This window comes from Octodon degus, unplaced genomic scaffold, assembly GCF_000260255.1.
Source record: "Octodon degus isolate 3935 unplaced genomic scaffold, OctDeg1.0 scaffold00050, whole genome shotgun sequence".
In the NCBI taxonomy this organism is placed as follows: domain Eukaryota; kingdom Metazoa; phylum Chordata; class Mammalia; order Rodentia; family Octodontidae; genus Octodon; species Octodon degus.
In genome coordinates, this window is record NW_004524626.1 from 12,085,307 (window position 1) to 12,102,287 (window position 16,981).

Consider the following 16,981-nt stretch of genomic DNA (forward strand, 5'->3'; position numbering starts at 1 on the left):
TGGCAGCGCACGCCTGTCAGCCCAGTGCAGCCCTGGGCAGGCTGAGGCAGGAGGATCCCAAGTTCCAGGCCAGCCCCGGGAACTTAGCGAGACTCTGCGTCACAAAAGGGCGGGGTGGAGCTCAGTGAGAAGGCACAGCCTCACCCCTGCCGGCTGCACCCCAGTTCTTCTACGTGGACACCGACGGGGCCCCGGTGAACGTGGTCCAGCTGAGCTTCCTGAAACTGCTGAGCGCCACGGCCGAGCAGCGCTTCACCTTCTCCTGCCAGAACGCGGCCGCCTGGCTGGATGCGGCCGCGGGTGACCATGCCCGCTCGCTCCGCTTCCTGGGGACCAATGGCGAGGAGGTGTCTTTCAACCAGACGGCAGCGGCCACCATCGAGGTCCCCCACGACGGCTGCCGGGTAAGGCCGAGGGGCGGGGTTGGCTGGGGGGCAAGTGGGGGTCCCTGCTACCCGCCTCTGACACCCCTTCTGCGTCCCCTCTCAGCTCCGCAAGGGACAGGCGAAGACCATCCTGCAGCTGCGCTCCTCCCGGCCGGGCTTCCTGCCCCTGCTGGACGTGGCGGCCGTGGACTTTGGCCAGGCAAACCAGAAGTTTGGCTTTGAACTGGGCCCTGTGTGCTTCAGCGGCTGAGCGCCTGGGGACAGGAGGATGGCGCAGAAGCTCCTGCGCGGGCTCACACGCGAAGCCGTCGCCGCCGCCGCACTTACCATCTCCGGGACTCCGCAGCCGGGCGGTGGGAACCTGCTGGTTGTGGTCGTGTGATGTCCCTTGACCTCTCCGAGGGATGGCGGGAGACAGACTCCCGCACCCTGGCCGGCCCCGAGGGCCTGGCTCTGGTGGCATCGTCGTCTCCGTAGTCTGGTCCCTCCTGTCCCCCGCCCAGAGCCTGCATACAATGAACTTTTCAGTCCAAGCTGAAGGCTGCCCGCGCCACCACCCTCCACCCGAGCCCTTTGGTGCTACCTTGTCCCCCATAGTTAAGCACTGGATGTCTGCTGGAGACAAGTGGGGCCCTGCTCACCCCATTCTCACGTGGGGCCTCAATGAAGGGACCAAGTCAGACTCTGCTCCCCCAGCCCCCCACGCGCCCAGCCGGCTCCCAAGCTCGCCTTGCTGTGCCAGGTGTGGCGAATCAGGATCCTTATGGTGCTGCCCTATTTATCCCCGGGTCTGTACGGAAGGGAAAATCCCCTCTGTGGTGTATTTAATCTGTTTCCTCCCTAGGGAAAGCTGGGATAAGAAGAGAAACTCCAGCACCCCCTTTCCACCCACTGCTTCCCATTCACCAGGCCATAGAGCAAAACTGGCTTCTCAAGTCTGAGAATAAACCAATGAACTGTGCTGCTTGTCTCTCTTTCTTTCCCTCCCTCCCTTTCTCTTTTTCTCTATTTTTGCACGACTGGGTAAACCCAGGGCCTTCACACGGAGCTACACCCTCAGCCCTTTTTTATTTTTTTTGCAGAACCGGGGATTGAACTCAGGCCCTTGTGCTTGCCAGGGAAGCACTTATTCCACTGAGCCATCTCCTCGGCCCTCTTTTTTATTTTGAGGCAGGGTTTCACTGATTCGCTAAATTACCCAAGCTGGGCATGAAGCTGAGATCCCCCTTCCTCAGTTTCTCAGAGTGCTGAGATGACAGGCATGTGCCACCATGTATAGCTTCTGTGCGGGCCTGGATAAGGGTGGCTGGCTGGCCCTCGCTGCTAGATCAAAAGGTAACCATCAAAGTAGGCCTGGTGGCACATGGCCGTAATCCTAGAACTCTGGGAGCCTGAGGCAGAAATATCAAAAAAAGTTTGAGCCTGGGTGGGGGAGATAGCTCAGCAGCATAAGTGCCTGCCTGGCAAGTGCAAGGTTGGGAGTTTGAGCCCCAGTACCATACACACAAAAAAAGTTTGAGGCTATCTTGGGCAACTCAGCAACTGCCTCAAAATAAAAAATGAAAAGAGGGCTGGTGTTGTATCTCAGTGTAAAGGCTGTGAGTTCAATCCCCAGTGCCCCAGAAAAACAAAACAGTTTGGAATGGGCTGTTGGACTGAATTACATTAGGGCTGATTTGAGAAAGGGGGTTTTGTGGTGCGAGTGGTGTTGGCAATTGTAGAGTTGAGTAGAACCTCAGTTAAGATGAGGTTGGATTTGGGGTAACCTGAATTGAGGGTTAGATTTGTGTTGAAGTTTTAATAGCAGGCTTATTAAGACAGAATTCACAGACCATATCATCTAATTGTTTAAAGTGTATAATTAAATGGCTTTAGTGTATTCAAACTTGTGCAGCCGACACCACAGTCCTTTGACTAATCCCACCCTCCTCCCAAGAACCCCCATTGCCCTCAGCACTTGCTCATTTCTTCCCAGCTCCCAGCCCTGGTCAACCACTCGCCTATTTCCTGTCTTATAGATTTGCCCCTGAGGAGCTTCCGTAAGGGCCGCCAGGTACCACGTGGCTTGTGTTGCTGTTTTCCCTGGTTCCTGTTGTGACGTGCATCAGTATTTAATTCGTTTTCTCTCCCTAGACCTGGAGATTGAACCCAGGGACTTCACATGGGCTCTCTCCCCAGCCCTTTTTATTTTTTACTGTAAGCCTGGGTTTCATGGAAACACTGAGCTCCCTAGGCTGGTCTTGAACTTTTGATCCTCCTGCCTCTAAGTGAGGCAGGATTGCAGCTGTACATCACCAGAGCTAGCTGTTTCTTTCCTTCTTATGGTCAATACAGCTTCCATTGTATGGCTACACCCTGTTTTTATTTATCCACTTACCAGATGGATAAGTGGAAGTTGTTGGGTTGAGTTTAGTAGGGACAGAGGACGTAGGTGAGTTGAGTTGAGCAAGGTGGGGTTGGGCGGGAAGAGATTTTGGACTGGGTTGAGATTCGGAACTTGGCAGGCCTGGTGGCACGTATCTGTCATCCCAACACTTGGGAAGCTGAGTCAGGAGGGTTGCTGTGAGTTCAAGGCCAGGCTGGGTCACATGGAGAGACCTAGTCACAAGAAAACAAGCAGACCGAATCTGGAGCTTGCTTGCCCTCCTGTTGCTCCCAGCGATTTCCTGGGGGCCATCTGAATTCTTGTCCCGGGGTCCCTCATTCACTCAGTCAGTGATGCTGAGTCCTGACTGGGACTGATGGTGCCCAGGGCCTCGTTGATTAGTTCTCTGCTTCATTCCATCATTCCTGCCCTTGTGTGTTCATTTGTTCAGTTCTAGTGAGTATTTACTCAATGCCAAGCACTGAGATGAAAAACAGCTGACGAAGAACTGTGTGGTACCTCCCTTCAGGGTGCTACTCTGAGGGCTCTGTGATGCAGAAATGACTAGAGGTGCACGTTGGTACCGAAAAACATGCTAAATGCTCAAGTTTTAAAAAAATTATGATGGTAAAAGACACATTCCCGTGGATCCTTAAAATTCTTCCCTTGCTTCAAACACCATCCCTGCCACTTTGTGGAGCAGTTCTGGAATTCTATTTCTTTTCTTTTCTTTTTTTTTTTTTTTTTTTGGTCTGGGGATTGAACTTGGGATCTTGCGCTGTCCCGGCTGCCTCAACATCCTCAGTCTACTCAAAACATTTATCTGTCATGGTCATTTTGACTTGGGGAAGAGCTGGAAGTGCCATGGTGCCAGATCCCGTGAATATGCTGGATGGGGAGCGCGTTCATGGTTTCCAGCCTTTCCACTGCTGGCCCCAGCAGCAAAATTAGTATATTTTTTATGACACCTCATAAAGACAGTTTTTCTTTCACTCAAAGTCACACCCCAGGCTCCCTCCTCCCAGCCGTGCTAGAATCTGTAGACGTCCATGTTCTTTATATGAAATGAACTGGGATTCATATAGAAACTACACACACCCTCCTACGGACTTCAGTTGTCTTCGGTTACAGTGGAGCTCAGCGGTGGGGGGCTAGCTTAGTGTCCACGGAGCCAGGTTCCATCCCCAGCACCGCAAAGTAAAGAAATCTCAGCACGGTACACACAGCTGTCATCCCAGCCCTAGGGCGGCTGAGGCAGGAGGATTGCCATGAGTTTGAGGCCAACCTGGGCTGTACAGTGAGTTCAAGGCCAGCCTGAGCTGTAATACCTAATATAATATTAATGTTCTATAAATACTTGCTCTGTTGTATTATGTAGAAAAAAAATTGTGGGGCTGGAGAGATAGCTCAATGGAATAAATGCTTGCCTGGCAAGTACAAGGTGCCGAGTTCGATATCTGGTACCACCAAAAAAAATATTTGTGCATGTTTAGAATAGATACAGTTTTTCCCCAGATATCCTCAACCTGTGGTTGGTTAAATCCATAAATGTGGAATCCATGGATTCTGAGTGCCAATTATTTGTGGAATTTGATCGTTCCAATGTTAGTATATATGCTGCCGAAGAGAGCACTATTTGTGGATTGTGAAAAGGGCTTGGTTCTCTGAGTCACTGCTCAGAGACCTTTGTCAGGTGGTATATATGAATAAGAAATGATTTGATTGTCCTATGATGTTGAGGTTTAGGGGATGCTTGAGTGCAGCCAACTTTCACTGAAGGTGGGCATGTAAGCCTGCATGAGAACCAGGAGGCCCCACTGCAGGAACATGAACACATTAAAATTTAATGTCGGGCCAGCCAGATAGCTCAGAGAACTAAAGCATCTGCTTGGGCAGGCGCAGCAACCGGCGTTCAATCCCCGGCATGCCATACTGGCCCTGCCCCAGGGTGCACTGAGATGGGGTGACTGAGACTGGGCATGGTGGTGCACGCCTGTAATCTGAGCACTTGGGAGGCTGAAAACAGGAGAATCACTACAAATCCCATCTATGTAGTGAGACCCTTAGACCCTGTACCAAATACATAAATTTTTTAAAATGTGAATACCTTTGTCCTTAACAGTCCTCGGCACTGAATGTGCCGCTGCAAATGTGCTGTCCTCAGGTCCAGGTTTCTTACCCTTTGGCTGCTTCTCTCCTCTTCCCTGACAGCTATCTTTGCCTTTACCCTCCCTTTTCAGGCAGACTACACTAATATCTCCCTTTCTTTTTTCTTTTTCTTTTGTGACACTGGGGATAAGCACTCTGGTGCTAAGCTACACCCTACTCCTTTTTAAAGAAAACTTGATTTTGAGACAGAGGCTCATTCAGTTGCCTAGGCTGACCTTGAACTTGTGATCTTCTTGCCTCAGCCTCCCGAGTATCTGGGATATGCAAAAACACCAGCTTACTTTCTTCCCAAGAGTCATTCACTTAACCCTTCCTTTTCTCCTTGTGGACGAGGCCTTTGTGAGCACATGACCTGTGATTTGTTCAACTAACACTATTAAGAATGGTTACAGTTGCCCTTGTTTCTAGGCCAGATGATTACCATCTATGCCAGATCACAGGATTAACTTCTTCCTCCAACACTTGAGGAAACATCCGTTAGTCCTCTCTCACAGATAAGAAAATTGAGGAAGAGAGAGATGGAATAATTTGCCCAGAGTCTAAAACTAGAAAGTGACTGGGCATGGTGGTGCATGCCTGTAATTCCAGCACTTGGAAGGCTGAGGCAGGAGAATCACAGAGAGTTCAAGGCCAGGCTGAGCTCATAGCAAGACCCTGTCTCTAAATAGATGATTGCATGGATGGATGGATGGATGGATGGATGGATGGATGGATGGATAGGTAGAAGCTGAGCACTGTGGCACATGCCTATAATCCCTCAGTAGGCTGAGGCAGCAGGATTGCTGTGAGTTCAAGACCAGCCTGGGTTACAAAGTGAGGTCAAGGCCAGCTTGAACTACACAGAGAGACACTGTCTCAAAAAGACAAAACAATAACATAAATAAATAAAAAGATAGGTAGATAAAGACCAATAACAAGTTTTGTGGCCAGCTGTAGGCCAGCACTATGATAGGCGGCTGAGGCAAGAAGATCACTAGTTTGAACCCCGGCTGAACAATTTAGCGACCTAGCAAAACACTGTCTCAAAAAAAAAATCGGAGGGGCTGGTGAGATGGCTCAGTGGTCTAAAGCACCTACTTAGAACAAGCTTAGCAAAACACAGGGACCACGATTCAATCCCCCAGCACCACATGCCAGCCAGCCCCGCCCCCTGGTGGGCAGAGCTGCCCCCCCCAACAAATAAATAAAATTAAAAAAAAAAAAAAAAACTTCCTTAAAAAAAAAAAATCAGAAAGGGGTTGGGGCTGGAGCTCCGTGTCAAGGCCCTGGATTACAGCCCCAGGACTGGAATAAACAAAACTCATCGCTGAAGTCAGCACTTCATACATATTCTCCACGTAAGCAGCATCTCCCAATCCCATTTCACAAATGAGGCTGGAGGGAAACTGAGTCAGGGGGGAGGCCACCGCCCCCAACACGCAGCCCAGGGATTGCACACAGATCCGCCCGTCTTTGTTCAACAATTCTAGCCCATCCTGGCGTAGGCCTTTAGGGGAGAAGGGACAGTTTAATGAGAACGCTTTAATTAGCCCAGCGCTCGTTAATGAAGGAGAAGCTCGACCCTGTAAATTAAAGGTTAATTGACAAAGGTGTAAGAAGGGAATTCGGGCCGCTGCCTCCCCATATTTATTCTCAGCATCATCGCAGCCCAGGCAGCTGCTGGGAAACCCCAGCTGATCTGCATATGCAGCAGCCTTAATTAATCAGCTGGCTCTGCTTCCGGAGCCCTGGCTCAGGCACTGTTCCCAGCTGGGGGTGGGGCAGGCGGCTGGCGCGGGGGCGGCCCGTGGCCTGAGCCAGAGCCGGTCGCAGGGGGCAGAACCAGTAGCAGATTTTACACAAGTACACTCACGATGCCACCAGGAGCACGCGCACACAGATGCGCACTCACACACACAGACACGCACACGGACCAAGGGCCCATAGAATTAGATGCATTTTATTTTATTTTATTCTTTATGTATTTGGTACAGGGTCTCTCTGGGCAGCTGGGACTCCTAGCGATTAGCCTCCCAGTGAGGGTATCACAGGCATACGTCACCACATCCGGTCTTGGTGGCTGCCTTAGTGCACCTGCAGGCAGGGCCCGGGTGCCATGTGGTGCTGGGGATCAAACCCAGACCCCTGCACTTGCCTAAGCAGGCACTTAGTCTGCTGAACTATTTGCTGACCCCAGATATTTCTTTTCTTTTTTCTTTTTTTTTTGAAACAGGGCTCTGATATGTAGCCCAGGCTGGCTTCAAACTCACAGAGATCCTCCTGCCTCAGCCTCCCAAGAGCTTGAATCACAGGCTCCATCACCACACACAGCGGGTGCCCACCCTTCCCCACACAGCCACGGGTCGGATCCAAGACCCGCCGTGCACAACCTTCCGGCCTCAGCCTGATTCAGACACCCTGGCCGTGGGAGCTGGGCACACACGCACTCGTGCACATGCTCCTCATTTGTGCATAATAATCTGCACAAACCCACCCGCAGAAAGAGAGCCACTTCAGCAGGGAAAGAGATCTCCTCAGTCACACGTGGAGTGACTGCTGAGGGGGGACCCTGGGCTCGCACACAGAGGGCTCCACCGCCCCCTCAGACGGACCTGGCACCACTGCCAAGCGCTGTGCGCACAGACCCAGTTCGAGGGGATCACCGTCCACCATCCCTCACACCATTCATTCAGCAAGTATTTGCTGAGCTTGTGCTCTGCACCTGGCACTGCTCCACCATCCCGGGATAACACTAGGAATGAAACAGTGACCTTGCTGGGAGGCCATGAACATGTCCATGTGGTTAACAGGCAGGAAGGAAACACACCACCGGAGGCTCTGTGATTCACACAGCTATGGACTGAAACAATTGGGGAGCTAGGTGTGCTGGAGCACGCCTGTGATCCTAGCACTCGGAAGGCTGAGGCAGGAAGATCGCTGAGAATTTGAGGCCGGCCTGCACTATATAGTGAAACCTTGTCTCAAAATACTAAGAAACATATGGCGGCCAGATAGCTGCTTAGGCAGGCACAGTGACCAGGGTTCAATCCCAGCATGCCCTGCTGGCCCCACCCTCCAGGGTGTGCTAAGATGGAGATTGAGACTGGGCCTGTTAGCACATGCCTGCAATCCCAGCGCTTGGGTGGCTGAAACCAGGAGGATCCCTACGAGTCTGATCTGTGTAGTGACACCTTGTAGACCCTGTACTAAACACATTTAAAGAAAAGGAAACGAAACATCTGCACGTATTGAGCATGAGCAGACTTTGTTTCTCTTTTAAAAAGGTATTTATGTATTTGTTTGTTTGGTGCAGGGTCTCTCTATGCAGCTTGGACCTGTAATGATCCTCCTGTCTCAGCCTCCCCAGCGCTGGGATTACAGGCGTGCGCCACCACACCTGTTTCAGTGGCTGGCCAAGAGCACCTGGGGTTCCAGGGCCTGCACGGCATGTGGTACCGGGGATTGAACTTGGGTCACTTGTGCTTGCCAGGCTGGTGCTTAGAGCACTGACCTATCTCCCCAGCCCCAGACTTTGTTTCTTACAATGATTCTGTAAGTAGTACAGCACAGCAGCTGTTCCTGTAGCACTTATGTTGTGTCAGGATTCCAAGGGATCTAGCAATGCATGATTTCATATCTAGGGAGGATTTCTGTAGGTTCTGTGCAAACACTGTACCATTTCATAGCATGAAGCTGTACATCTGTGGACTTCAGTACCTGAGGGGTCTTGGGATCAATCGTCTGAGGAAGGGAGCCGTGTGACCCCACTGTGCCCAGGGCTACAGATGGAACCGGATCCACAGGCCTGCAGGTGCTGTGCAGACCCGTGGCCACTGCATGCAAGCTCTGTCTGTCACCAGAGCAGACCTTGGCCCCGAGTGCCCCAGACACCAACCCTAAAGGTGACGACAGTACAGGGATGGGGCGGCAGGAGAAGCTGAGCAGAAACACGGCCAGATGAGCCCAGCGTAGTGGTGTGCCCCGTGTCATCCCAGCATGCGGCAGCCTGAGGCAGGAGGATTGCTATGAGTTGGAGACCAGCGCAGGCGACACAGTAAGTTCAAAGCCAGCCTGGACTACATAGAAAGACCCTGTCTCACAAAACCATAGCAGCAGGAACCACAAAAAGGCAAGCAGATGGATTCCAAGAGAAGGTTCTTCGTTCCTTGCCCGGGTCTCATCCCTTTAATACATAGTCCCACATTTACCTTCAGATTTGTTTGTTTGTTTGTTTGTTTAGCAGTACTGGGGACTGAACGCAAGGAGCTCTGAGCCACATCCCCAGACCTTTTACATTTTTATTTTAGGACAGGATTGAGGCAAGAGATTAGGGCACAGCTGGTCGGTTGAACAAACGGGTGTGAGCTGTCAATCACAAGATCCAGGATGTGAGCAAGAGCTTACCTCTCTGCCTCAGACAGGTCAGGAGAACCCTAACTTTGATTTCTTGGGCAAGAATTCAAGGAAGGTTTTGATAGGCTGGTTTAGCTCTGACGTCAGATCGGAGGGGGCAAGGGTCACGGAGCCCATACAAAAGATGGTGCTCTCACCCTCATGGCCACACTCTTCTTTCTTCATTGCCCTGCTCTCACCCTGCAAGCATAGCCTTTTCCCACCTTTAAGAAATATAGGAGCTGGGGAGATGGCTCAATGGAATAAGCGCTTCCCTGGCAAGTGCAAGGGCCTGAGTTCAATCCCCGGTTCTGCAAAATAAATAAGTTAATTAAAATAAAAGCTGATGACCTTTTTCACATTTCTCAACCAGTTCTTTGTTCGGGACAGCAAGAACCTAGAAAGACTCTCCAAAAGGAACCTACAACACCCCAGAGCCCTGGTCACAGGATCTCACTAAGTTGCCCTGCTGTGTTCTCACTTGCAGTCTGCCTGCTTTGTTCTTCAGAGTAGCTGGAGGGACAGGTGTGAGCCACTACACCCAATCTTTATTTTATTGTATTATTTTATTTAATTTATTTTCTTGCTGTACTGGGGATTGGACTCAGGACCTTGCGCTTGCCAGACAGGCGCTTAAGCTGCTGAGCTATCTCCCCAGCCCCCTCAACCTTTATTTTTATTTATAGTTTTAAATACAAAACAAAACGATCATGGTAATTTTTATTTTTCCAGTGCTGGATTGGAACCCTGGGGTCACACATTCTAGGCAAGCTCTGCTCCTACCCCCCACCGTAACTATTTTGGCATCTCAGCTCCTCCCCTCCATCCCCCAACCCTTTTCATCTTTCCCCAGCTGAAATTCTCCCCTTATTCAACACGAGTCAACTGTCATCCCCTCCTCCCTGAGTCTGGAAATTGTTGCCTGTGGAATGTTTTTCCTTATTTGCCGCGTGTGGGGGCTGTATCCAAGCATGAATGCCGTGATCGGGCGGGTTTTAAAACCACATCAGACTGGTATGAGATTCAGCACAGCCTTTTGGGGCTGGCTTTGTAGGTTCATTGGTTTTTTTCATCTTCTCTCATATGGATATAATTTCTCCATCTTTCTTTCTCTCCCCCCCCCCTTCCTTTTCTTTTTCCTCTTCTTTTTACAGTACTGGGCATCAAACCCAGAGCATTCAGACTGAACTACATCCCTGGCACCTTCTACTTTTTTTTCTTTTTTTTTTTTAGAACTGGGGATTGAACTCAGGTTCCTGCGCTTGCCAGTGAAGTGCTTATTCCACTAAGCCATCTCCCCGGCCCTACTTTTTTTATTTTTTAATTATAATTTTTTTGTGTGCAGAGTCTCACTACACAGCTCAGACTTGTAGTGATCCTTCTGTTTTCAGCATCCTCAGCACTGGGATTATAGGTGTGCACCACCACACCTGGACTCAGTTGCCAGCTCAGCGTGCCCGCCTGGGCGCGGGGCTGGAGGGGCATGCGGTTCCAGGGATCACCCTGCGCTGGCCTGAGCGGGCGCTTAGTCTGCTGAGCTATCTGGCCGGCCCTTCTATTTTTATTTATTTATTTATTTATTTATTTTTGGTTTTAAGACAGGGTCCTGTTAAGTTTCATGGGCTGCGCTCAAACTGGGAATCCTTCCTTTTATAATCCTGCCTCACTCGCAATCCTCTACCTTCCAGAGCGCTCGGATCCCGGGATTGTGCAATCGCGCCCTCTAGATACAAGTATTTTTCACCCTATGCTCTCAGTTCCCGGGCATGACCTTGTCTCCAAGTTGCTCTCTGGTCCCCTCCTGAGCCCCCAGGTGTTTCCCACACTGGCTCTGCCTAAACTTCCAGCGGGTGTCTCTGCACATGCATAAGCACCTCTGGACTGTGTAGATTCCCAAGAGTGGGAATCCTGGGCTCCCCAAGACATGTCTTCGGCTGTTCTCCAGCTGAACTTCACACTGGTGGCCGAGCCTGTTTCCCCCCTGCATTCTGCCAAGGCTCCCTGCTAGCCCAAGGCAACGTCCAGTATGGCAGCAGGAACACCCCCACCGCTGCCCCTTCCAGGCGACAGCCCCCTGTACCTGCTGGTCCTAGGGCCTTTGCACCTGCTCTGCTTGCTTCTCACCCGTCAGGTCACCCCCCCCCCCCCGCTAGAATGTCACTCCTGGGATGCACGGGACGCCCCTGCCCACCTGTGCGCTCCCCTCCTCTTCACTCTACTTAAGGGTGGCTGCTGCTTTGCTCGGAGCCACAAATTCAGGTTGGGCTAGAGCTGGACCCATCCCAACCCTGCCCCTTCCTGCTGTGTGTCTCCAGGCAAGTCGCCTCACCTCGCTGGGCCTCACTCTCCCTCTAGAAACACTTCTCAGAGGCGCGGAGGATTTGGAGTCAGGGTGGCCCAGCCTGGCTACGGCAGCCCCCGGGAAGCTGCGGGGCTGGAGCCAAGTTCCGGCCCTGTAATGGGATCGGGCTCGCTCTTCCTGGTCTGGCAGGGCTGGGAAGCCGTCCTGGCTCTCCGTGTCCCGCCAGCTCAGGCCGCGATTCCCAGGCCGGTAATGGGAGCCACATGCTCTGGACCGTGGCCAGGCCGCCGCCCTCCCCAGCCCTCCCCAGCCCGCTCCCGGGAGGCCTCCGTGTCACCGCGCCCACGCTCGCGCCCCAGCCGCGTTCCCACGCCGCCCGCCCGGACTCTGCGCTGCCGAGATGGCGTGGGCGGTCCCACGGGGACGTCCACGAGGGAGCCTCGGGGGCTGCTGGGTGTGTTTTGTAGGAACTGTGTCTCTGCAGTGTGCGCAATGGTGCGTGACTCCCGGCGTGGTTCTGCACTGCTCTGGAGGCTGAGGCAGGAGAATCCCAGGTTCAAACCCAGCTTGGGTAATGTAGCAATTTATTGAGATCTTTGTCTCAAAATGAAAAGGGGGGGGGGGGTGGAGGGGTAGAGTGATACCTCAGCGGCTTAAGCACCTGCCTGGCGAGTGCAAGGTCCTGAGTTCAATCCCTGGTACCAAATAAATAAATAAGAAAAAGGCTGGCGATGCAGCTCAACACGAAGGCCCTGAGTTCCATCCCCAGCACTGGAAAAAAGAAACAGTGGGTGTGAACTGTTTTGTGTAACTGCATTGTGGAGCTGTGGATGTGTTTGTGAGTCAACTAACTGTGTCTTTTGAACCGGTGTGAATACGTGTGTGCGCGCATGCAGTTACTGAGTGGCAGATCGGAGGAGACAGTCTGTGGGAACCCTGAGAGTCACCCAGGGCCTCTCTCAGGGACTGGGGACAGGAAGGCAATGCTCCGTTCCCCCAGGTGTGGCCGATAGAAGGTTCTCTGACAGCAGCAACAGCAGCCTTGCCAGTCTCTGGCTCTGTTCCGCACCCTCTGTGGTGTAGTCAGGAATCCTAACCACTAAGCCTCGATTTCTCCATCTGAGAAGCGGAGGCGATGCAGCTGCTGGTGGTGCCCTGTCCCAAGGAGCAGGGAATAAGCCCTGCCTTCTGCACCCTTGGGTAGGTTGGCTCTGGGGAACAGATTCTGCACGGCTCCTCCGAAGGTCTCTCAATTACCTATGTGGGTTTGATGGGAAAGGAAATAACCTCAGTATAATCTGGACCGAGTGCTGCATGCCTGTAATCCCAGCACTCAGGATGCTGACGCAGGAGGAGCGTTGCAAATTCAAGGCCAGGCTAGGCTACACAGTGAGACCCTGTGTCCAACAAACAAATCAAAGACCAAAACCAGTAAAAAAAATCAGAGACCAGGGATATGGCTCAGCAGCACAGCACGTGCCTGGCAAGCACATGGTTCTGATTTTGATGCCTGGGAAAGAAAAGAAAAAAAGAAAGAAAGAAAGCCAGCCAGCCAAAGTAAAAGCCCTCACTATAATGCTACCAAGGCCCAAAGGTGAGCTTTGAGTCAGACAGAGCTGGTTTTGAATCATATTTCTGCCCTGTGTACCTAGGATACCCTGGGCAAAATTTTCACTCTTTTTCTTCCCCCTCACAGTGAGTATTGAGCCCAGGAACTTCACACTGAGCTACATCCCCAGTCCATTTTTCAAAGTACTTGACACATGGTCTTGCTTAGTTACTAAATTGCCTAGGCTAGGCTGGAATTTATGATCCTCCTGCCTCAGCCTCCCAGAGCTTGTCCAATCTTTCCTTCTTAAATTAGGGAGAATAATCCCAACCTCCAAGGTTGTTGCAAGCTTTCAAGGAAGAAATGCATGAGAGTACAGTGGCCCAGGGCGGACAGTTCATTTTGAGCTACATGGGTGGGGATGATTGTTAGTAAAGAGGCAATTCCCAGGGGCTGGGCCTATGCTCAGTGATGGAGAGATTGCTTAGCCTGCAGGATGCTGCGGAATGAGCCTCAGTATGGAAGAAAGGAAGGAAGGAAGGAAGGAAGGAAGGAAGGAAGGGAGGGAGGGAGGGAGGAAGGAAGGAAGGAAGGAAGGAAGGAAGGAAGAAAGAAAGAAAGAAAGAAAGAAAGAAAGAAAGAAAGAAAGAAAGAAAGAGGGCCGAGGAGATGGCTCAGTAGAATAAGCGCTTCCCTGGCAAGTGCCAAGGGCATGAGTTCAATCCTCGGTTTGCAAACAAAACAAAAACAACAAAATTCTGTTAAGAAAGAAAGAAGAAGAAAGGAGTGAAACAAAGAAAAAAGAAAAAGGAGGCAGCAAGATAGCTCAGTGGACTAAGTGCCTGCTTTGGCAAGTGCAGGGACCAGGGTTTGATCCTTGGTCCCGTATGCTGCGCTGGCCCTCCCCCCAGGGCAGCGAGGCGGTGCACGCCTGTAATCCCAGCGCTGGGGAGGCTGAGAACAGGAGGATCACTACGAGTCCGAGCTGCATAGTGAGATCCTGTACCAAATACATAAAAGAAAAAGGGGGAAGGAAAGATAGGAAAGTTTAAAAAAAAAAAAAGAAAGAAAGAAAAAGAAAACATTCTGAAGTGGTGACAGAGACCTTAAGAGGCGAGGCCTGTATGTTCCATCAGTAGTGTCATGTCTGCACACCATAAAGCACTGCCCTGCTGTAAAGAGCAGTCATTTGTAGGAAAATGAGCACACTTCGGGGCTATATATATATATATATATATATATATTCTTTTCCAGATCTGGGGATTGAACTCAGGCCCTTGCGCTTGCCAGGGAAGCGCTTATTCCACTGAGCCATCTCCCTGGCCCACGGGGCTATAATATTAAGTGAAATAAATCAGACATGCACGCTTGAACATTGCATTGTTTCTCTTATATGACAAACCCAAAATACAAATAAAGAGCAAAGTAAAAGATAGGTAAGGGGGGGGCTGGCGAGATAGCTCAGCGGACTAAAGCGCCTGCTTAGGCAAGCACAGGGGACCGCGGTTCGATCCCTGGCACTGCGTGCTGCACAAGTCCCACCCCCAGGGTGGCTGAGCTGGCTATGCATGCGCACACGCAGCACAGATAACAAGAATTAGGGAGATAGATCTTTTGCAAAGGGAAGGAGAGCAAGAAATGGAAGGAGAGGGGAAGGAAAGGGAGGGGAAGCAAAAACAACTGGGATGCGAATTTGGAAGAGATTAGTACAGCTTTCAGGGGTCCTGGCTAGTTCTCACAAGAGTATGTCACAAAAAGAGCACATCTGCTCCAAGGTCTCCAGCTTGTGGCCTCACCGCAGGCTCCTGTCACTGTGATGGCATTTGCCATGAGGTTCCTGCCAGAGTTGAGCAGATTCAGACCTTTTCCTTTTGTTTTCAGTTTTTGTTTTTTATTACTCCATCCATGTTTGCAGCACCTGTGATCACACGCTCGTGGAGAGCTGGCACATGGACATAACTCACCACAGTTCTTTCTTCATCACCTTCTTCCCTTTTCTGTCCCCCTCCCTCCATCTCTTGTTCTTGACCATCCAGAATTACAAGCTAATCAACCTCTTTTCTTTATAGTATACCCAGCATTGGGCATTTTGTTATAGTAGCAGAAAACAGAGTAAGGCACTAGAGAACATAATACAGATTGGTGGAAGACTGACAGATGAAGATCTAGTTTAGATCGTTAGGATGAATTGCTGTGGAACACTACATCTCACCTCGGTGATCCAGGAATGAGTGCCTCTTTTAGTAGCATGACTGTGGGGAACTACCCTCTCTTTGTAAACAGTGGACATAAAAAATACGTCACCTTAGGGCCAGGAAGATAGCTCAGTAGAATAAGCACTTCTCTGGCAAGTGCAAGGGCCTGAGTTCAATTCCCGGTTCTGAAAAAAAAGGAAGAATACATCACCTTAACTGGCATGGTGGGGCATACCTCTAATTCCAACACTTGGGGGGCACTGAGGCAGGAGGATGGCTGGACATTCCAGGCCAGGCTGGGCTACATACATAGTGAGTTCAAGCCCTACCTAAGCTACATAGTGAGACCCTGTCTCAAAAAAAAAAAAAAAAAATTCACCAGGGGCTGGGGACAGAGCTCAGCGGCGAGTGCTTTTCTAGTGAGTGATACCTTGGATTCTTTTCCTAGCACTGAAAAGAAAATACGTAACACTTTAGCCTCCTGTACCTCTGGAAGCAACATGGGTCACCAGCAGCTCCACCGGAGCCACCCGAGGAAATTCAGCCAGGCAGGGCTCTTGCTCTTGCCACATCTGCTTGAACCGACATGGTCTGATCCGGAAATACAGGCTGGACGTGTGCCACCAGCGCTTCCGTCAGTATGCGAAGGATATTGGATTCCTCAAGTTGGAGTAAGTGATCTTCCTTCGAATGATTACCCAGGCCATACATGCGCTCAGTGGAAGAGACCATGAGAACTCTTTGTACATAAAATAAAGAATTTAAAAAAAAAAGGGCCAGGGAGATAGCTCTGTAGAATAAGTGCTTGCCTGGTAAGTGCAGGGTCCTGAGTTCAATCCCTGGTACTGGAAACAAACAAACAAAAAAAAAAAAAAAAAAAAAAAAAAAAAAAAAATTCATAACCATCCAGGCACATTGCCCTAAACTTTTAATCCCAGCACATGGGAAGCTGAGACAGGGGGACCATCTCAAGTTTAAGGCCAGCCTGGGCCACATAGTGAATTTAAGTCTGAACTACATAGCAAGACCCCCAACTCAAGCAACAACAACAACAGAATACAACCTGTCAAGGATGCACAAAAGGTACATATCCACACATGGAATGTTGTTTAGGCCTAAGAACAAAAATCTGATTCATACTGCAATGTGGATGGACCGTGAAAACATTATGCTGAGTGAAAGAAGCCAGACACAGAAAAGATAAATACTGCATGATATCACTTACAGAAATGTTTAGAGCAAACATTCACAGAGACAGAAAGGGGATTAGAGGTTACCAGGGGCTGGGGGGAGGAGAGAATAGGGAGTTATGCTCAAAGGCTACAGAAATTTTGTTTGATGTTGAAAAAGTTCTAGAAATAGTGTGTTGCACAGCAGGGTGAAAGTAATGAACACCACTGAACTGAAGATTTAAAAATGGTTAAGCCAGGCACGTGGTGCATTCCTGGAATTCCAGCTCCTTGGGAGGCTGAGGTAGGAGGGTGGTAAGTCCAAGGCTAGCTTGGGAAACGTAGTGGAACCCTGTCTCAAAAGAAAAAGTAAAAGGGATTGGAATGTAGTAGCTCAGTGGTAGAGCGTTTGCCTAGTGTAGGTGAGGTTTTGATTTCAATCCCCAGCACTAAAAAAAAAAAGCAGCCAGAGGAC

At 50.5% G+C, this 16,981-nt stretch overlaps 1 protein-coding gene across 1 annotated transcript in view; it reads left to right on the forward strand.

The window, feature by feature from the left end:
- Positions 1–1,347, forward strand: part of Col5a3 (collagen type V alpha 3 chain) — a 40,083-nt gene extending 38,736 nt beyond the window's left edge. The window contains exons 66-67 of the mRNA XM_004633010.2: positions 165–404; positions 490–1,347. Coding sequence (XP_004633067.1) covers positions 165–404; positions 490–636 — 387 coding nt within the window. The 3' untranslated portion in view covers positions 637–1,347. The remainder of the gene's footprint in view (positions 1–164; positions 405–489) is intronic.
- Positions 1,348–16,981: the final 15,634 nt, after the last annotated feature.